At 37.1% G+C, this 21,524-nt stretch overlaps 1 protein-coding gene across 2 annotated transcripts; it reads left to right on the top strand.

Annotated features, from left to right (window-relative positions):
- The first annotated feature begins 3,437 nt into the window (after window positions 1-3,437).
- Window positions 3,438-21,498, top strand: LOC105326709 (collagen alpha-1(IX) chain). Of its 2 annotated transcripts, none has more exons than XM_020066562.3 (40): window positions 3,438-3,786; window positions 4,401-4,465; window positions 7,241-7,303; window positions 7,720-7,861; window positions 8,342-8,573; window positions 8,684-8,854; window positions 8,961-9,056; window positions 9,501-9,530; window positions 10,038-10,097; window positions 10,231-10,329; window positions 10,447-10,554; window positions 10,641-10,694; window positions 10,806-10,868; window positions 10,997-11,056; window positions 11,287-11,331; window positions 12,057-12,110; window positions 12,349-12,411; window positions 12,709-12,753; window positions 12,850-12,903; window positions 13,086-13,130; window positions 13,613-13,666; window positions 13,779-13,832; window positions 13,923-13,976; window positions 14,100-14,153; window positions 14,271-14,333; window positions 14,507-14,548; window positions 14,673-14,726; window positions 14,882-14,926; window positions 15,026-15,079; window positions 16,427-16,480; window positions 17,214-17,276; window positions 17,445-17,516; window positions 17,812-17,847; window positions 17,974-18,063; window positions 18,953-18,985; window positions 19,104-19,250; window positions 19,342-19,396; window positions 20,126-20,227; window positions 20,336-20,503; window positions 20,597-21,498. In XM_020066562.3, the coding sequence occupies exons 2-40, from the start codon at window positions 4,405-4,407 to the stop codon at window positions 20,797-20,799; spliced, it is 3,042 nt and encodes a 1,013-aa protein (XP_019922121.3). In that variant the 5' UTR covers window positions 3,438-3,786; window positions 4,401-4,404; the 3' UTR covers window positions 20,800-21,498. The 2 variants fall into 2 exon arrangements, with proteins under 2 accessions (XP_019922121.3, XP_011425183.3); XM_011426881.4 differs by having other exon boundaries at window positions 3,444-3,786; window positions 17,974-18,033.
- The last annotated feature ends 26 nt before the right edge of the window (window positions 21,499-21,524 follow it).

Here is a 21,524-nt window from a genome sequence, read left to right as displayed (position 1 = left end):
TACACTATAGACCCCTAGAACAATTTGTAGAGGAAATTCTACCCTACTTGAAAGCCTTGCATGCTTTTGTCTACAAATTATTCTTGTACTTGGAAATATTACTTTAACAATTGAAATATTTTTTAATTGCATCAACGCCTATTGGTAAAGAAACGCTTTTCGGGTGGGACGAATTTTGCAATTCCATTTTGCAAATAACATGCAACATAATGCATAATAAACATTTGAGATAAATGGTACATTAGAAAGTTAACACGTTCCTTATACATGTATACATGTCTTTTTTATAGTCATGTAAATATCTAGAAAATCTTGTTGCATGATTACAACAAATGGCAAATCGGAACAATTTTCTAACCCTTTTCTTAAATTCTTTGGTTGCAGCAAAACATCCCACCGTTCTTATCATTTTTTTTTCATCACTTAATCGATGTTTTTTTTTTATTAATAATTTTGCAATTTCATTTTTTAAATTATAATTTTGATTTTATTCACAGTTTTGAAGCAGCTAATATCCGTAGTAATGTTTATGCTATAAAATAGAGCTAACCTTTTTATTTCTACATAATCACCTACCTGGTAGTAATTTTAGGTAGCCTTGTATTTAATTTTGAATATTTTTGAGCGAATGACCTGAATTTGGCACCAATATACGTCTAGGTATTCTTGTCTACGCTCATCGGCTACATGCACGCGCTTTACTCTGCATGAACTGATCCTAGTAAATCTAAATCACGGTGGGTTTATTATATTTGTAAAGATAAGATGAAAAGAGCTAGAGATTAAGATTAAGAATAACATGTACATTAAAGCTATAGAAAATTGAAGGTCTTTGAAAGCTGGCGTGTAACAAAGTGTTTGAATAAAAAACTCGAAAAAAGGGAATTCCTTGGATTCTCTATTAGACTTTTTTGGAAAAAAGGCATTAACTAATCAATCAATTACTAGAAATCTGTGAATGCGATACGTTCCTTACAATTAACGCTGATGAGGACAGCAAAACGACTCTCGAAGGCTTCAAACGGGTTTTATTTTTGATTGCAATCAAATACCACAGAAAACCCTTTCCTAAACAAATCAAATCACTCGACTATTTAGTAAACCCGACTGGCTATGTGCCATCGTTAAAAAGGATGACCATGTAAGATCTATTTAAAAGTTAATCCTAGTTTACGGGGATCACATAATTGATGTATCGAATTGCCGATTAGTAGATGCACTGCCACCACCTCTAGATGCAGATTGTGAAATGATTTATAAAGTTCCTAGCTTAAAATGACAGATTTATTCATTTGACAACATGCAATAGGTTAAAGAGCCATAGTAGATAAAACAGTAGCATTGAATGCAGAAGATACTAGTGTTATCAGACGAAGTGTGTGGGGATCCACGATACAATGCGACCAGAACTCACGGGGCATGAGAGCATTAGCGAAACAAACCCTCGTCCATTTGATAACCCAAGATTAGGATATTGTCTCTGACACCTTAAATTACGATCAAAATCATCCTGTTCACAATTAATAATTCAAAAGACAATGCAGTCTGGGTTAATTGCCCATCCCTGTATGTCTACTTGGTGCACTAAGATTCGTCTGCCCTGCTATAGCTGTGGTAGGGGATTGTGACGTTTTAACCCTGTCGTCCACGTGACCTGACAGATATGGAGCATCAATAGGATGACACCTGATTAGTTCTGCAATGTCTGCGAGTCAGTTCCTCAGCAAGCACCTGTGGGCTTATTGATAAAATGATCAATGGGGTTATTCATATTTCACATACTCATTATCTTGTCCTATGGTGATTCTTTTTGTGTATATGACCCATTTAACTCATTGTTCTTTCTAAATTTTCAGTGAACCCCCAAATCGAGTTTTTCGATTCAGACAAAAGATTAACACTAAATCATCCAAAGTTTTGTTCTGATTTTAGTTACTTAGATAACGATGCAATTAAAATGAAACTGAAGATTAACAGCATCTCATTATGATACTAAACATATGAAGCTATTTCATGTGAATTCTCATGAAGACACCCTATGTCTTGTTTGATGTCTAATGTCTTTGTTCACACCAAACTGCAAACTAACTCGACATTATGCGAGTAAAGTAAAGCAGTCAAATCAACTGATATTCACGGGAATGGACAGGTCTTTTGAGATGAACACCTGCACATCCGGGGCACAATATAATCTATTACACATTGTTACTTTCATATGCTTGAGCTTGAAGCCTTCGTTTGCTTGACCACCAATCAGCAAGATTCCACGATACTTTTTGACCAAGGAATAGAGAGACTTTTCTGGACTTTGCCTGTACTCTGACTAGCGGTCTAGATCTGCCAGGTACAGCCTGCATACCGCGCATTCTGCGGGGATCAGAGAGGTCGTGGCTTGGTACCAGAGCAGACGACACGGATCGCCCTATCTTGTCCCATTCAGACCAAAGTCGCCATTGTCTTCAGATTCCGATTTCGCCCTATCGTCAGATTTAATCCGTCACGTGTCGCGTACGCTATTGTTTAGGTGGTCTATGTTGTCAAATCACGGAGACCCCATCAGCAATAGATCTAAGGTCCCCGGCTCTGTCAATACAATGGTGTTACCAAAGATCAAAGGTGCTCCCAGATAGAAAATCACCTCATTTGCAAACATCTTAGCCATGCAAGAGTTCAGAGTTGCAAAAGAAACGGTTAATACAGAGGGTGTGCACGGATTGCTTGACTGTTGGAATTTTTCTGTCTTTAAATTAAAATAAAAAAGAAATAACGGATATATGGTTCATAGTCTAATTTATTAGTTTTGACAAGGCTTATTTCTGTAAAATATCCAGGTTTTTACCCAGCGTTTCTTTGATGTTTCAAAATGTATCGCCACAAAACAATTGGTTGTTTGTACTGTCAGGTGCGTGAAATGGTATCCAATGTCCAGACGCGAAGCTGCCCAGCGATAGGGGAACAGGTCTATCCAGGCTTACCCTGGGAATACTTTATTTATATGTACAGATGTTACTTGCAATTTTACGTTTGTAGCTTGATACGGGAAGTTAAGAATGAAAGTAAGCATTGATTTCGTGTGAAATAGGGGTTCCTATGCAATAAATGCGTATTGAATACCAATTTAAAATAATTTAGTCCATTTTTTTTATTGAGATCCAATTGGTAATTGAAAGATTTTTTTACTTCGTCCACCTGTTTTGGATTGGTATTTTAGAAAAGCAAAACTTTTCTCTGGGTGTGTACTTTCTTAAAGGATTTATCTTGGCGGTTAATCGTTTGGTAATGTTTTAAAGTTTTTTTATGAATATGCATAAGAGTGGAGAGGGTTGTCTCTTCGAGTAAGTGGCATTGAATTTCGTATTTTACTATCTGTAGAATCAGAAACAAGTTAAGGGTTGAAGTCCTCGCATTCATTGATAAAAATAAGAACTTGGAACGTATGTGAACAATTCCATGTTATTGACTGCTGGTAGGTACCCCTGAAGTCCGCGGTGGTCCAATCACAATCCCCCAAATCTGTTACCAATAGAGACAGGAATAGGACATAATAGCAAAGAGGCAGTACATTTACAAAACGTTATAGTTTTCTTTGATACTTGACAGACTATATAGATATTGCTGATCTTAAGGAAATGGTTTGAGTCTCCCTGAGTCTGTCTGGAGTGTATATAGCAGGCGTTCTGGAATAAGCGCAGGAGTGTGCAAGCGACTGTGTCGTCTGCGAATTGGAAAGACTTTGATGAGGGATTCCAACAAGAGGTGAAGAACTCCGGATAAACCATTAACGGCGTAAGTTGAATTATCATCTTTAATTAATAATTTTTCAAATTGTTAAAATAAGACAAGCGAGAGAATCACGCTGCACTTTATCATGCAAACTCACATGTCTAATCCGCCACGTTGTGGTTATTAAAACTTGCGTGAGTATATTTAAAAAAAAAGCGGAAAATATTTCAAATTTTTTTCTTTAAAAAATTTCATAACTTTAGAGAAAATTAGGAACAATGTATGATGTATGTATTTTGCAGCGTTTTTTTAAAAAGGAGTTTATAAACAATAAAAGTATTATTTTCAACTATAAGAAAGAAATGATAGGTGAACTAAAAGCTGACGATTCAAACAAGTAGAGATGTCAAAGATTAAATGGGAGTGACTGTATCAAGTAAAACATTAAAAATTACCAAACTGTAGAAGAGCTCTAAAATACAGATGACATAGGGCAAAAATTCGGGGTTTTTATACTCATTATTTGATCAGATACACTGCAAAGATTGCAAGATCTTAGAATTGGTTTACATCAGCGTACGAGAAAAAATGGGAGAATTGGATAAAACCAAGTGATTATATATAAACAAGTTCCTTTTTACTTTGCAAACAATTCTGAAAAGTTGCGTTTATTTCAGAACGATGCTGCCAAGATTACGATCCGCACACCCTGGGTTGCTTATATCAGCTATATTTATTCTATGTAAGTATGATCTGTTCTATATTTTTCTTTAATAACTTGAAATACTATACGTACATGCAAGACAGTTCTTCTGAAACGGCTCATTTCCAGATTTGTCTTATGACTTTGGCAATGATATTCAAGTCACATGACCCATGCCTTCTGGACGCGGTTGGTTCATTAACACCAGACAATTAATTTAAAATTAACCATAACTTTGATCCTTACACCGTTAGAGATTCAAAGGCTTTTTTCAATAGAGAAGGCTAATTGGAGATTACATAATATAATGCAGCAAAATTGTAGAACTGTGAGATTTGTAATCCTGCCTTCGGTGGACCATTTCCAGAGCCTTTTGTTCTTATCTGGCCCAGTTTAACTTGAAGATTCACCGAATGATATTAATATCGTTAAGTCGTTTATGAAAACACTTCTGAGCTGACTAAAACTCGCAGTAAAATAATAATCAGATATTGGATTAGTATCCCCATTGAAACTTACTTCGGACTATTCGAGTCAGCAAAATCATGCGGTTTCTCTTTTTGATCTAAGAAAATCTCAAGATTGGATAATATTTTTTGCACGAACTATTTTATTCCCACTGTTTTATATCATATAATGCTAATGCAAATGTGTGATAGAACGATCGAGATAGGCAATGTTTTAGAACTTTGTATGAAAGGAATATAGTCTCCTGATGGACAAAAACCTCCATCTCTTTTCTTGTCAACAACTTTAATCTTTGACTGATGTATGTCATTGTTTTAACTAACAAAGATTAAGTAAATAGGCCCTTCCAGTTAACTCAAAGACTAAACATCCCCAGTGATTTTCCGCAAACGCCCGAGCACAACAAAAAACATTTGTCTTAGTGGTTCAATTATTTGTTCAGCCAGAGTCTTCTTTTTTGTAATTTAAAAGGTTATTGCTTGTTAGAAAAATACTAAAGTCAGCACTCTAAACATTAAGAGTGAAACAGGAAATAAAGTTTGTCTTTGAACGAGAATGAGAGAGAAAAGAGTATACGTGGTTAATACTCTTAAAGATTATAATCTGACTGAAATATGTTGTATCTCAAGGATTTATTAGATCATAGACGGATCCCACGAGATTTTGAACTGGTAGTTCTCTATAACGGTATAATACGCTGTATTAATGGTATCCCTGTATCAATATGTTGGCCTTTCCATTCAGAAACAGAGCTTTACTGTTCAACCCAATTTGCTCATGTACACACTATTTAAAATGTTTAATTCTCACTTGCTCTTGGAATCTTGGGAATACGATGATACTGTTACAAAATTACAAAAACTTCGTGTTAAGTTGAAACCAGAAACCCCCAGCGAGCCGCTGCGATACCTGGGCCTTTGACAGGTGCCCGTCAGAGCAATGATGGCCCGATTACAAGAACAGTCCTATCTAGTCTCATTGCCTGATATTGGATGTGATCGGGGTTTTGTTTTGGACCATAACTCTGGGTGGGATGTTTCCTGATGGGCCGTCAGAATGCGATAAGTCGTGTTTTACACCTAAGAATTTATAAGTTATCAAGATGTATGGAGTTGACAGAATGGCAATAACCGCTATTGTGTTCATTGGAGGAGGGTAAAGGGCCTTATTGCACCACGCACCTTTTGCACAAAGGTCGAACATTGCATGAGTGACAGATTTCAATGATTTACGATTTACAAAAAGAATATGTCGGTCTTTGTCATAGTGCGGGAAAAACCCCTCGATCTTTGCCTCTCATAGATAAATCCCGCTCAACACTTATCTGTTGACTCGCTTGTCAATCAAAAGTCAAACACAAGAAATGGTGCTTCTTTCTAAAGAAATTCCAGCGTAACTCTATAGCACCAAACAGTATTCCATTGACTGCTCCTTGGAAGACGCATGCTTTTTTCAATGATATTAAGATTGGGATTATCTTCGCGAGCAGATCTTTGAAATTATTCGAATTTGGGAAATGAATCAGAAGCAGACATGTTTTTATCAGTCACAGAGTACAAGCCAATTGCACAGCCAAAGAAGGGTGTCACGTCGGATGCAAGTATATCATTCTGACGGGGATGCGGTTTCTATCCCCCCAGCAGGCATCATCCCTCCCAGACCAACAGGTGTCACGTGGCCTTTCAAATACATCTACCTAAAACAATAGTACACCCACTCATCCCCACAAATAAACAGCAGCCATTTGTCGGCATTACCTATAGTTTATGTAAACCAAAATTAATGTTGTAGAACAAGGTATTATTGTGGAGGCAATTTATGGCCGTTTTATTGTTTCTTTTCACAATTATGCTTTGGTAATAAACATACATTGGTTAGACGATAAAATCTCTTTGGTGTAAAACTTTGCAAAGTGCCAATTCTGTATTACTACTAGGTCCATTAAAGTTTAGAATAGGCAGTAACTTGGCTTCCAACTCTTTACACGTTTTATATCAACAGCAGGATGTCAGCAAAAATTCTTGTAATTGCTTCCAATCAATAAATCTTCAGTTGCATCATTCTATTGTCTGTCCCGTGTCTCGAACCTCAACAGTAAAACGGATTAAAAAGGAAAGTTCAAAAAACACATATCAAACAATGCAAATGGAAACTTTGATCTCAGAGAATTATTTAAAAGAACAGAGGGTTATAGGGACTATGTTGTTTGCACCTCAAAGAAGATCTCTTAGCTTGCAGTTGAGGATGATAACAAAATAAAGCAGATGTCTTAGATATAAATATTATCTGTAACCGTTCTAGTTTTTGTGTGCCATAAAACGTCAGATTCCTCTTTTTCTTTTACAGACATTCCAACTTCTTACTGCTCAAAATGTGATTACACGGTATACGGAAAGGATGACGCACCAGGTAGGATTATACAAACTGTCAGCCTCTTGCTGTGAGGGAGCATGTTTAATGACCTTTGAACTTTTATTTCATGATAAAATCATATAGTCATAACCAGATCATAAAACCCGACTTATAGTGAGCAACAACGTTCACTTCAATAAAATAACGACACACTCGCCTGATTCCTACTTTCACAGCGGCCTTGTCCTGTCAATATTTAATAACGGCCTTGTCCCATCTATCGACCTTGACACATCTATATCTTACCAATGACCTAGTCTCATCTACATTTTAATAAAGTTTTATCTCATTATATGTTTTATCCTAACCATGTCTAAACTACTAGTATCTGTCAACACCAGAATTGTTTACATTTTCATAACAACGACCTTGACATGGCCTTGTCACAATAATGTATTGTTTGCAATCAACAGAGTATGATTTCATATCCTCCTTCAACAACTTTAAGCGAGTGATCGGGGTGAGGATTGACAGGAGGAGCGGTACCCAGGTGGGACAGACATCCTACGAGTTCAGGAGGAGAGCGGAGCGGGGGGACTTGATCATTCCAACAAGGTCAGCTACAAGTGTGGTTTTAATTAAGGAATAAGGAATCATTCTTTGAGTATTATGAGGTGATAATTTTGGTCGGGGCGTGGTCAAATCAAATAAAGCCCGAAGAGCTTTATGATAGATTTGACGACTCTCCGATCGAAATTATCACCTCATAATATTCAAAGAATGATTCCTTATTACTTATATTTATATTATTTCCAATTTTTACACTTTAAAACAACATTATTTTAAAACCACTATTTTTTAATGTAGCATATGCTATGTATTACTACGCGGCGCAGCCAATACCGTTTTTCGGTTACTAGTATGCTATTAGACACGCCCATTTTGTGTCACTCATGTTTTATTAAGTTATTGGGTTTTAGGGTTCAAAATTGATTCGTAATGTTATCACAGATAAAGACAGTTGAAAATGTAGATATTTTGCATTCAATTCCATATAAATTTATATTGTTCAGATATTTGAATCTCATTCTACAGAAATTTGTTTTCGGACGGGTTTCCGTCGGAGTTCTCTCTATCGGTTACCTTGAAGCTGGCCAGTGTAACGAGGCGCGAGTCATGGAACCTGATCGACATCACGAACCCCCAGGGCGAGACAGACTTCGCTGTGCGCTTTGTTGGGGAGTTACGACAAATTCATCTCTTGTACAGGGACAAGGTTCTCAATACGCTAACAACGGTCGAATTCGACAAAAAAGACACGCGAAATGTAAGTAAACACGAAGGTCATACTTGTTCTTAATTATGACAGTGGAATATATATGATATAGCTCAATTTTATGTAAACATGGAGATATTACAGGAGAACAATTTTTACAGGTGTTTACAAAGGGATGGCACAAGATGCAGATTAGCGTTCAAAAGACTGAGGCCTCTCTATATATTGACTGCACAAGGATACAGACCGTCCAGATGACGCCATCTGACGTCAGCAACATAGGGTACATGACCGTCGCTAAATCAATGACTTCCAAACACACCACACCAAAGGTAAGATGGTTCTGAGCCATTGTCGCTTAATTTTTAGAAAAAGGAGGAGGGTGAGGAGCAGATTTTATTATTAGTCTGTTACTTTTTGTTTCCATTGTGTTTCCAGTTTTACCTGCAGTGGCTAGCTATGCACTGTGATCCCACCAAGCCCTCCAGGGACAGCTGCGAGGAGTTGGAGGATATTGACGACAGCGATTCTCAAGTAATAATAATGCTAGAGCATCGAATCCAGTCTACATGTTAGAAAGTTGTAGTTTAAAGCCTCAGCTGACAAACTGAAGAAAGTGTCCGCATATGCTGTAGCATCAATTTCATTCAAAACAGAACTATTTTGTTGAGCATTGAAATTGTGCCAGAAAATAGAGGACTGTAGTTTTAAGAAGGCTTGATAGTCGTGGCCATTTTCATACTGTTTTGGTCTCCTTAAGAAGAAGAGCTCTGTATCAAGATAGATATAGGGAAATACCCAAAATTAAAAGTTTATGGAAATTTTATTTACTTGATAATAGTTTGTAGCATAACAAATCATATCTAAAAATTTGAGATAGATGTGATGGTTGATTTGCACTGTGTCCCGTTTCAATTTTTGTTGCGGACCTTCTGTGTTAGACTGATGTATTCAGGCCCGTTTCATGTTTTTCTGCAGACATACAAGGATATCATGTTGGCAGACAAGGTAGGCGTAAAGAGCTTTTACTAACAATGCTGGAAAAACGTCTATACATGTTAAATAAACAAATCTAACCTGTACAGTTTTTACAGATTTACAATTAAATTACTAAAATATTGATTAATTTTGTTGTGAAGTTTTTTAATCATAAAGAATGGAGCTAATACAACAGTTTAAAAATAATATTACATGATAAAAGTAAAATACAAACGTATCGTCTGTTGTAGTATATATAAAGCCAACATTCTACTGCAAACTTTTCTTTTCACAACATCGCTCTGCTAATAAACAGTTAAAATTACGTGATATTAGATTTCCATTAACCAATTGGAACTCTTTTTCGTTCGGTGAATGTTGGCTTTAATAAACTGAGAGAGGTCTCCTTCTGTTGAGTGCACTTGGTGGCGGGCTGTCACTCACCGACTTACGCTTGTGTTGGCTTGTTCTCACTGCACTTAACCATAACACACATCTATGTTTCTTTGATCGCCAGTAACATTTCCAATTCTCCAGCAACAACGTGGAGGATCAAAGTGTCCCACCCAATGTCCGCCCGGAAAAAACGGAATCCCAGTACGTCTCTCTCTCTCTTTCTCTCTCTCTCTCTCTCTATTTCTCTCTCTCTCTCTCTCTCTCTCTCTCTGTATCAATTTAAATTTTTTCTCAGTATAAAAAGAGATGTTGATAAACTTATTTGATTCAAAAGGGAAAACAAGGAGTTTCCGGTCTTCCCGGCAAACCAGGAACCCCCGGACAAGATGGACTTCCGGGAGAAAGAGGACCGGCAGGAAAAAACGGAAACGACGTACGAATTAATTTAATGGAAATTGAATTTCAAAGTTATATTTAGGTAATGGAAACAAAAATCATCATTTGTATATTACTTTATAATACATGTATGTGGTTTTTTTACTTAATTCAGGGACGACCTGGAGAGCCCGGTAAACCCGGACAGCTGGGAGGTCAGGGTCAGCCCGGAGAGAGGGGAGAACGAGGCTTGAATGGAAAGGACGGAAGCGCCGGAGAGCCTGTGAGTTTGTAATGATATCAGAATCCAGAAGGAAGTCTGTTTTTATTTATGGAAAACCTTTGTGAAAAATTTTTAATTGTTTTTAGGGCAAGCCAGGAAAAGATGGAAGTGTTGGACCAAGAGGACTGCAGGGAGAAGAGGTCAGTCTACAATTCTTTATATTATGAATTCAACTGTGTCTTCATTTTTAGTTTCATGACAGACCATATATATGTAGCTTATATTTATGTTATGAATTCAAATTGTTGCAGGGACCACGGGGAGAGAGGGGAGAAACTGGTTCCCCCGGCCCTGCCGGACCCCCCGGAGAAAGCGTAAGTCTCACGTGTTTTGTCAGTGTGGAGTTTGCTGCTACTTTTCAACTCAAATTAAACTCAAAAATATGAACGATCATGAATTACATTTACAATATACAATACAACAATCTGTTGTTTCATTTTAGGTTCAAGGACCTGAAGGAGTTGAAGGTCCCCAAGGACCCCCAGGTCAACCAGGACCTCTGGTAAAACATTTTTACACTCTGTATAGACATATATCAAACTATTTTTTATGTTGGTTTTTGTTTTGTCGGTTTGATTTTTTTTGGTCGTTGTTGGTTTTTGGGGTTGTTTGGTGGGGGGGGGGGAGGGGGGGGTTAAATGGTGTCTGTCCTTGGTATAAATTTTGGTATAATGATTTTTTTTTCATAATTACGAAACACAGAATGCTAATTGGTCGCTGGTCTTTTTACAGGGACCACAGGGAGTTCCCGGGCAACAAGGCAGCCCCGGCAAGGACGTGAGTATCCGGTGTCTTATTAACCCACTTTATTCATGTACGGTGACGGGAAAACCATGTCTCTTTACCCACTGGCTGTATAAACGTGATGTTGAAAACGAGGGTATAAGCGGAACATACCCGTGTTAACAGGCCCTCCTTTACACAGAAGTTGTCCCTGCGCTTTGATCAGGTCCCTTATCTATCGGTTCACGCAGCCTTGGTCGATGGAGTACCCCTCCGTCACGCAACTCAGTACCAGGTTCGATTTCCGACAGATAACTCATCAATAAGATTGACTTATTGCCTGACGTGGGTTTGTTAATGTAGGGATGCATGTTCGAGTGCATCAGCGTTTTGTCTGGATTGGCCAGTGTGGGTATCTGTCCCAGATATCGTTCCACGCCAGTTGTTCCTCCATACAGAAGATTTGGGTTAAATTACGATATCAGATCAAGAACGCGTTATCCTTTCATCATGTTGATCTTTAAAATTCCTCTCAAATTACATACATTTGTACAGTTTAATTAAGTTCACATAAGTTTGAACCTCTTCATCTGATTACCCCAGCTTGCTTTTATTTAATCTGGATTATAAAAAAAAACTCATAAAGATTATTTCACCCTTGGTTAATATCATCTGTTGATCGTATCATAAAAGGCATCGATGTATCTATAAGTATATTGTTTTCAGTTAATTACTTGTTGTCAGTTTATCCTATTACATGTACCTATGTCTTTGAACAGGGTAAACCAGGAGAGAGGGGAGAGAAGGGAGACAGCGGTATGCCTGGTCTACCGGTAAGTTACAAACCATGTGTCCCCCGTATGGAGAAGGCTTATAGTGGTTACTAATTTAAGTTTCTGCTGTCTTAACAAATAAAGTGATGTGCATAATAAAATATGTATTAAAATTAACGTAAAAAATCAATGATAATATCTGCAGTCGGAAATATAAAATTAGAATTTATGTAAAAAATCATAAATAATAAAAGTGATAAAATCATCGATTAACAACTTATGGATGTTTTTTTTTCAGGGGGCACAAGGGGCCCAAGGTTTGCAGGGTGTTCCAGGACTCCCCGGCCCACCGGGCGCATCGGTAAGAATCCCGTCTTAAAGGATCATAACCCCGTCAATGAGATCCAGACCATTGTGTTATATAATCTACCCATGACGAGTTCAAATTCATTAAAATTTAGCAACCTACTGAATGTCAGTGATTTGTTAAAGTTTTTAAAGTTCTCGCACCACCGAGAATTTGAAATACAAGATTTCAAACAAAAAACCCATCAGTCAAATGTTATCTAAACTGTACAAGTTGTGAGAAACAAGAGATATTTGATCAGTTTATCCCTCTCAGATTCGAACATCATAAAGTTTTTTCTCTCTTTTACAGATTACAACTGCTGATGGGAAAGCCGGCAATGTTCAACAAGTGCAGGTAATGAAACTTTTGAGAGACTATATGACATACGTTTGAAAGATTTTATCTCTTTTGTTTACGATTATTTCGAATGGTGTTGTTTTTATTTATTAGGGACCTCCCGGGCCGGAGGGTCCCCAGGGGATTCAAGGCAACGCCGGGTTACCTGTAAGTGAATACATTAATAAAGTTACGAATACTGCTAAACACATGCAGGGAAGAATACTGTTTTTAATATATATTCTAGAAAATTTAATTTTGCGAATGAAACCAAAATACAAAAAAAAATCTCTTTGTGCTTTTAAACTTAATGGATAATTTGGCATACATGTATTTTGTTATATTTACAGGGTTTGCCCGGAGAGAAAGGAAGTCAGGGTCTAAGAGGGGACAGGGTAAGTAAGCCAAATGAAACAAAAATACACACACGTATATATAGGTTTTTAAAGACGTGTTCTTGCCGTAATATCTTTTAAAAGTCGTCTGCTAGTTTGAAAATAGCTTCAAATGACGTATGAAAATGATGTACACCATACAGACTACAGCACGATAGAAGATTATGAAATTTTGAAATGTTTTAAAAAAACTGTAAAAATTCATATCTAAAAACTCAATTACAAAGTTTGGACAATTTTTACGCTGGGTCGTGCGTACTTTCCGCGACCCTTTGATACATTAAAATTTTAGTTTATTTCTATGGAAAATATTCAAACCCACTTTAGTTTGGTTTTGAAATTTTTGACAAAGATTAAGATTTACAATATTTATTTATGAACACATTTAAAATGACAAAAACGTAATTGTCTACAAACTTTTTTAATAACCCTCATACAGCAAACTTCCGGTATGTATTGTTAATTGTGTCCCCGTGTTTTAGGGGGAGTCCGGAGAGCGGGGAGAACAGGGGCCGTCCGGAAACGATGGGAGACCAGTGAGTTACATATTCCAAATTTTACGTATACTTTAAATAAATTTTTGCACACAAAATTTGAATATTCTATATATGAGCTATATCTCATTGTGGAAACACGTCTTATTTGAAGGGAGTTGATGGAATGCCAGGAGCGGTCGGAATCCCCGGAAGAGACGGGAAAATGGTGAGTGGAAGAGTAATGTGCATTTTTCTGTATTAAGCATAAATCAAAAGTATGCTATGATTTATGCATTCTGGTTTGTTTTATTCATAGGGACCAAAGGGCGACTCAGGGGCGGACGGAATCCCCGGGAAAGACGGAGTTCCGGTCAGTTTTCGGCTCATCATTTGATTCTTTGATTTTTTTTTCCTCTTTTTTATGGTAAAAAAAACTAGTCATTTTGCCACATATATACCGTTTGTTCAAATAACGAAAAATTTGATTTGACAGGGAAAACACGGTAAACATGGCGAACGTGGAGAGAAAGGAGAGCCTGGAGAACCGGTAAGTCTTCCACAGAACGTCATCTATTCCTCTCGTTGGGCCTACACATATATCTCTCTCTTTCGCTAATATAGTTTTAAAACTGTTATAAGTATGATTTTTAACGTTATTTTTCAGGGACAACCTGGGAAACCCGGCCCCCCGGGACCTGCATACTCCCCGTTCATGAGTGACGATCCGGTACGTATAATCTCTCTCTCTCTCTCTCTCTCTCTCTCTCTCTCTCTCTCTCTCTCTCTCCCTCTCTCTCTCTCTCAGTTGTTCTTATTTTGACAATGTAAATTTCGTGCTTTAAATAATAAAACATCGCATTGCCGATTTTATTGACATTCTTTTTTCCCATTTTTACATAGAACGCAATCCTGGATTATGATTACAAATACAGAGGCGAACAGGTAAAATCTGATAACTATAAGAGTAACGAAACGGGGAGAATAAATATTGTTGGGTAACATACACCGACTACCTATTTGTCCAATGGCCTGCTCTGTTTTAACCTAGCTTTGTGTTTGTTCTTAGGGAATAAATGGACAGCCAGGACCCCCAGGAAAGGACGGACGTTCCGGAGTTCCCGTAAGATCCACAAATATAGGTTGAATCGGTGGTAGAAATTCAAATAATTTGTCAGAAAAAATAAGAATTTCTGAGATTCAGTGTAAGCTATGCTATTATAATGACCTAATGTGATATATACTTTGTATCTGACAATTTACCCCCGTTAAATTCAGGGTAGCCCCGGGATACCAGGAGAGCCCGGACAGCCCGGGAGACCGGTAAGTATTATTAAAACCAATTTCCTGTTGAATTTGCGAGATAACAGAAAAATGTTATCTGCAGTACTTATTTTCTATTTTCTTTATATACTTACCCAGGGAGAAATGGGGGATCAAGGTGACCCGGGAGATGTGGGACCAAGAGGGTTACCGGTAAGTTTTATGTATAACGTGATTAACCTGTTAGTTACGCATTTCACCTAGTTTACCGGTAAATCTTACACATAACGTATTCAGCTTTCTGTGTACTTACCGTTACATGTATAAGTTTTTCGATAATTGATGTGCCGTTAACTGTAATTTCGAAGAATTCATCCCCTTTCTGGATAATAGATATCACCGAATTTGTCAGAAATACTGTAAATTCCTTATTTAATAAACGCGAGGAATTTATATCGGCGTAAAATCGCGAGAAGCAACCCTCGCGGATTTTAAAATTATTATAAAACTATTTTTCATACAGCTTTGAAGAATATGAGATTGATACAAAACACTGGAATTGCGGAAATCAGTACTCGCGTAAAATAAGGAGTTTAAAATATATACAGAAGTACATTATTTACTCAATTAGAAACAAAGAGTTTACTTTATTTCCAACAAAATTCATATGACGCATATAGAATTACATTATCGAGGGTCGGGTGTGTAGGAAGTCCCAGTCAATACTTTCGGGTGGTCTCTACTAAATCAAGTTGTGTAAAACAATCGTAAAAATATGCTTAGCAATCATTGATACAAGATGTTGAGTTTTATGTATAAGAGCGATTTGATAAATATCTGAACACGACTTTCACATATTGCCCTTGTCAAATCAATGCATTCCTTTCGCTGCAAAACGGTTGTCTCTTTGATGTGTTCACACAGCAGTCGCACCTGCAGCGAGATCAAAGGTTTGTAATTGCGTTCGGGATCTGTAGGTAATTAGGTAACATACTTATCTTCACATCGGAACGTTCTCTGCAATTGTACAAATGTTGTTCCATTTTAACGTTTGAGTGAAAATGAAAACTATACCAACATACCAGATCTAAATCGAGCGTATCCTCCAAGATTCCATGAATGAAATTCTGTAAATAGTCATATCTTTTAGATCTAAGCCAAAAATTAAGATGGATCGAAATATTTATAATACCGAAACCGTATGTTGTTTTAGACGATTAAGAAAAATGGATTCTATCACCCAAGTCCGGATAAAGTAAAAAATAGAACAAAGATCCGAGTCTTATTTTGACATATTTAATAAATTAATATAAAAAACACACTATTCATAATTAATAGACAAGGAATTTATGCTTGCTTGTATAAGAATATATTTCAATCGCGTATATTGTATATCTTTGTCATTTTTTAAAAACTATTCATGTACTGTTTATCACAAGTTCTAGAATTTCTAAAGACTCATCTTCGCTAGGAGCGGAGTATATTGTAAACCTTTGGCTAGCGAAGATGCTAAAGACTATGCATGTCTATTATAACTTATGTGTTGTTATTTTATTTTAGGGAGTTCCCGGACTGAAAGGTAGCCATGGCGACCCAGGCATGGACGGCATGCAGGTAACGAATCTGTGTCATAGAAACAGCATAAAATATGCTTACACCGAGCAGGATAGCAGTATTGTGTAGACCTATATATATATATGACTGATGCAATATTTGTAAAATCTAATTTTGATGAATAAAGGACACTCAGAATTAAAGATTAAATATATGACTTTTTTACCCGACTGGCATTTTTGAGAGATACATAGTATTGTGTAGACCTATATATATATATATATGACTGATGCAATATTTGTAAAATCTAATTTTGATGAATAAAGGAGACTCAGAATTAAAGATTAAATATATGACTTTTTTACCCGACTGGCATTTTTGAGAGATACATTTAATGAACATGAAACTAAGGGATGGGAATGAAACCAAAGAGAGGGTTGAACGTGGCCAGATTTCACTGTATATCTAGTAGATTTGAATCTTTCCTTTGAGATAATATCTCTTTAATTGACATGAATTTAACATCCCTCTTTCTCCTCTAATCCATCCCCAAGACTTCCTATAAAACCACACTGTCTGGTCAATCGGGATTACTTCAAATCCTCACCTCCTCGTCTCCATTCAAAATAAAATGTGGGTCCGCGCGCAGACTGTCCTTTGCTTGGTCCTCATTTTGTGCATCTGTTGTGTAGAAAGTTTTCATAGGAAGGGTCTGAAGAAAAACAAAAAGAAAAAGAATAAAACTAAAAATAAGAGCCGGCCAACTTCAGACTTTATCTTGAATTCTTTACAGGGAGATCAAGGAGTGGCAGGTGCCCCGGGTCCTCGCGGGGAGCCAGGAAAAGACGGAAGACCGGTAAGTAATACTTTTGTTCATTACGAATAATTATGCGATTTCCCTGTTTACGATTATTTAATAAACAATAATATTTAACCTTTGATATTTCTAAAATGCTCGATAGCCTCTACAATAAGGCTATGGCTATCTATACTTGGGTGTGATTTTAATGTTCATTATTTGCAGGGACAACCAGGGACTCAAGGAATATCCGGTCCTATGGGACCTATTGGTCCGATTGGACAACCCGGACCTCCTGTAAGTACACTGCAAAGTATACCTCCTTTTGCATCTTCTGTTCACTCCTACGTATTACGTTTGAATCAAAAGTTTAATAAAACAAATGTTTCGCTATTTCATCTAAAATATCGTGTTGTGTTTCCTTTTAACTGGTAACAAACTTTGATATCATTGACTTGGGCTAATACAACAATTAGAATTTCCGTGGGCTACTTATGATTCCAAAAAAACATAATTATGCTTCCACTCAAACCCTGCAAACTCATTAAGTTTCCGTGACGTTTGTAACTTAATGTCTTTTCTTCGTTCACAGGGTCCCCCCGGACCTCCAGGACCTTCGTTTGATGTGGTAAACATATTGTTTGGTTATCAAAAAATTCTCTTCTTTTGTATAACTAATTTATTCTTTTGTGTTATTTCATTTATTTACAAAATATGCATTGCATGTTTATAATGTACTCACATTTTGTTGCAGAAATCTATAATTGGCGGTGGTATGTCAGATAGCAGCATGTTTGGTCCAAGTGGTGCCCCGGTAAGTTGTCACCAGCGGCAAGGATATCCGGTAAGAATCCAGATGACGTCATCAAAGCCAGATGCTAGGTCAGAAGTTACTTCATGTAGAGAATAGCTGCATTGTGTCGTTCCTCGTCATTCCTGCTTGTTGTTTTCCATTAGTTACATTTATTTTCGATTTTTTGTTTTATTTTACCCTTTCTATAAAAGTAAAAAAAAAATACCCTAACAATATTACCCGTGTTCTAACAGTAACAGTTATATCCACGTTAAGATATTCTTAACGTTGTCGTGTATATTCTGTTCCTAAAAGACATAGCTTGTATCCCTCCCTTCCTTTGCATGGGGCTTTCTTCATCTGGATTGTTACCCCCCGGTATACTCTGTATTGTGGTAAGTGTGTAGATCTAGAGGCATGCTGTAAAGTGCTGACCGGCAAAGTGCCAAGTTTGTTGATTTTCTTTGTTTTCGGTTGATTTTTTTGTAACGACTATTTCCCTGTTTCGTTTCTTATCTTTACTGTGAATTAGATTAATTGTGCGTGTTTACAAGTGTGCATTTTTGGAAAGTGGACTGTTGCGTTTTTGTTTTTACAACTGGCCAACCAAGCAAAACATAATTTTGGAAAATGAAGCAACATTCTATATAGATATATTTTACCCTGATTTATCGGTTAGTTTTATATTTCTCGATCCTTTATAAAGCTTGATAACTGTCATGAATTTACACAAAACAATTATTCCGCCATATCGCAAATCCGAACCTTGTGACACAGAATTAGTTTTGGTTGGCTATATCTTAATAATAAATCATTATATAATGTGTCAAATATTTTTCTGAAGATTTCTACCATAATCTTGCTTAAAAAGTATCGTATATTGTATGGCGTTCATGTGCCTTAATCAGGCTTTAATTCTCCTGTACCGTCCCTTTTTCAGGGCCCCTCAGGTGCCCCCGGACTCACAGGAATGGTAAGTATCTACAAATCGAACACGATTGTTGTGTACAATAAGTATTATAGATCATTTTTCAAGCGAATGCTATTCGTTGCATTTTAACGATATGCATCTGTCCTTTCTACAACAATAGCCAGGAGAGCGTGGGCCATCGGGAGAGCGGGGTACACCTGGGTCCACGGGTGCCCCCGGGGTTCCTGGTATTTCCGGCGCCCCGGGCCAACAAGGACCACCGGGTCACAGAGGTCAACCTGGAATGCCGGGAAAACCAGGACTACCAGTAACTATTTTTTGATGACTACTGTGTATATGCCCACGATTTTTACAAATGTTTATGATAGAGATTGATGTTTTGGTATATTTCTTTCAAGGGACGCATGATTCCAGAGTCTGAGATCAGGGAGCTTTGTATGAGACTACTGAGAGGTTTGTTAGGTTTATTCAAACTTGGCTCTTTTATTTCTTCCGAAAATAATGGAATTCATAGGCGGTATAATGTGGTCTTGAAGGGATAATGTTCATGCAACCACAGGCACCTGAGTTTTTATCAATCAGTCGCTTAATAAGTCATATATCGAGAAATTCTACCCCTACTATATATAAATACACAAGGTGTATTTATATATAGTAGGGGTAGAATTTTTCGATATATGACTTATTAAGCGACTGATTGATAAAAATTCAGGTGCCTGTGATGCAACAACCCAATGTGAAAGATTTCTCTTTTCTTTCAGGAGATTATGAGGATGTTTTTCACAGTATATAATTTTAAAACCATTAAAAAAAGATTCGGTTGTTACTTGTAGAGAATTAATTTAAACGTAGAATATAACTGTTGGCGAATTAATTATACCATAGGATATTACTTCTGGAGAATTAATGATACCGTACGATATTACTTATAAAGAATTAATAATAACGTATGATATAACTGGTGGAGAATTAATTATAACGTGTAGGATATTTCGGATAATTTCAAAATTTTAACGCAGCAAATAGAAACAACTCGATCCCCAAAATCAATACGTGAAAGTTAGATCCCTATAGAGACGCTCACTGAAAATAATCGGTTTTCATTATCTGATGAAAAAAAATGTGTAAATTGTTCAACTTTTAAGAGAAAAATAATGTTTAATATAAATAATCTCGTTTCAGAAAACTTTGATGAATTGGTCGCCGGACTTCGAGGACCGCCCGGGCCCCCGGGCGTTGGGAAACCAGGAGCTCAGGGATCTCCAGGCCGGGTGGGCGCTCAAGGTGCGCAAACGAACATGTGAATTATAGTAAAAATCGGGTTTTCATTCTTTAGAGTTAGTTTAGTTATATATGTACATGATCCAATCCCAATCTATTTTTTATTTACAGGTGAGCGTGGGTTACCTGGACCAACGGGTGAGCGTGGTTATGCCGGCATGCCAGGACTTCCAGGCCCCATGGGACCTCAAGGTCCTGCGGGACCTGAGGGTGTGAAAGGAGACAGGGGAGAAATTGGGGAAGGAATTCAGGGCAAACAAGGGAACCCTGGAATCCCAGGTATACATCACTCCGTAAAATGTACCTGTTATTCACATACATGTATATCATTACATTTGTGTCAGATGTTTTACTTTCATTTTGACATTCTAGGTCCTCCTGGACCTCCAGGCGAGGGGGTTATGGGTCGCCCTGGAGAAAGGGGAAACCCCGGAGCCCATGGTCAGCCAGGCAGTGCCGGTCCCCCAGGAAAAACAGGACCCCCCGGATATTGTGAATACTGTAACTTTGCATCCGGTAGAAGATCTGGAGATTATATACAACTTGGTCCAGGCCGATCAAACACCAAAGGCTAAGGAGACTTACAGCACATTTGTGAATTCCATTACATTTGTGATATCATTCATTTGTATTCCTCATACATTCTTCACCCCTCATCTTTGTGTACACCAGTCTTTGTATGGCTTTTCTTCATGTATTTAATTTGCTTTTAATCCTGTGATGTGCCTATGTGATTGATTTAATTGCTGTAGCCAATTCATAGACTGCTTGATTTTGTAGTTAGATTGTTGATACTGCAAGGCCAGTACACAAATTCAGGTCCACCACCAAATTATTATGCTGAAGGTTTTTTTTTTTAGTTTAACTTATGAAGTGGCATAATCAAAATATATTTAAATTTATTTTCCGTTTAGATAACAGGTTTGAATTTCTAGAATTTTTATACTTTTTATTTCAGCTATTTGGTGTATATTCGTTTTTAAATCATGTGCCATATTTGTATTATGTCAGCTGTGCCATATATTCCTCTGTTATAGAGATGTTAATATCTTACATTGAGATCTGTTTTGTTACATTTATGACATTAAGGTTAAAGGTCACCTTGATTCATTATGCATGTGTGTGAAATATTCTATTTTGATAAAAAAAAAAAAGTATCTGTAAATAAACGAATACAACGAACACTTTACCAAATGTTGCTAGATTTCTTAATATTTATAAATTATACTGTACTAATATACAAGATCTCCTTTTCAATAAAACTGCTAATTTTATCCCTCTTGTCTGTTATATTTGGACA

Source organism: Magallana gigas, chromosome 7 (assembly GCF_963853765.1).
Source record: "Magallana gigas chromosome 7, xbMagGiga1.1, whole genome shotgun sequence".
Taxonomy (NCBI): domain Eukaryota; kingdom Metazoa; phylum Mollusca; class Bivalvia; order Ostreida; family Ostreidae; genus Magallana; species Magallana gigas.
This window is presented reverse-complemented; position numbering and strand designations above follow the sequence as displayed.

Excerpts from the sequence above, each read along its gene's own strand:
- LOC105326709 (XM_020066562.3), top strand. The coding sequence starts at position 4,405 with ATGCTGCCAAGATTACGATCCGCACACCCTGGGTTGCTTATATCAGCT. Across the intron at positions 10,869-10,996 it reads CCGGACCCCCCGGAGAAAGC|GTTCAAGGACCTGAAGGAGT; the intron begins GTAAGTCTCACG and ends GTTTCATTTTAG. Across the intron at positions 16,481-17,213 it reads CAGGCATGGACGGCATGCAG|GGAGATCAAGGAGTGGCAGG; the intron begins GTAACGAATCTG and ends AATTCTTTACAG.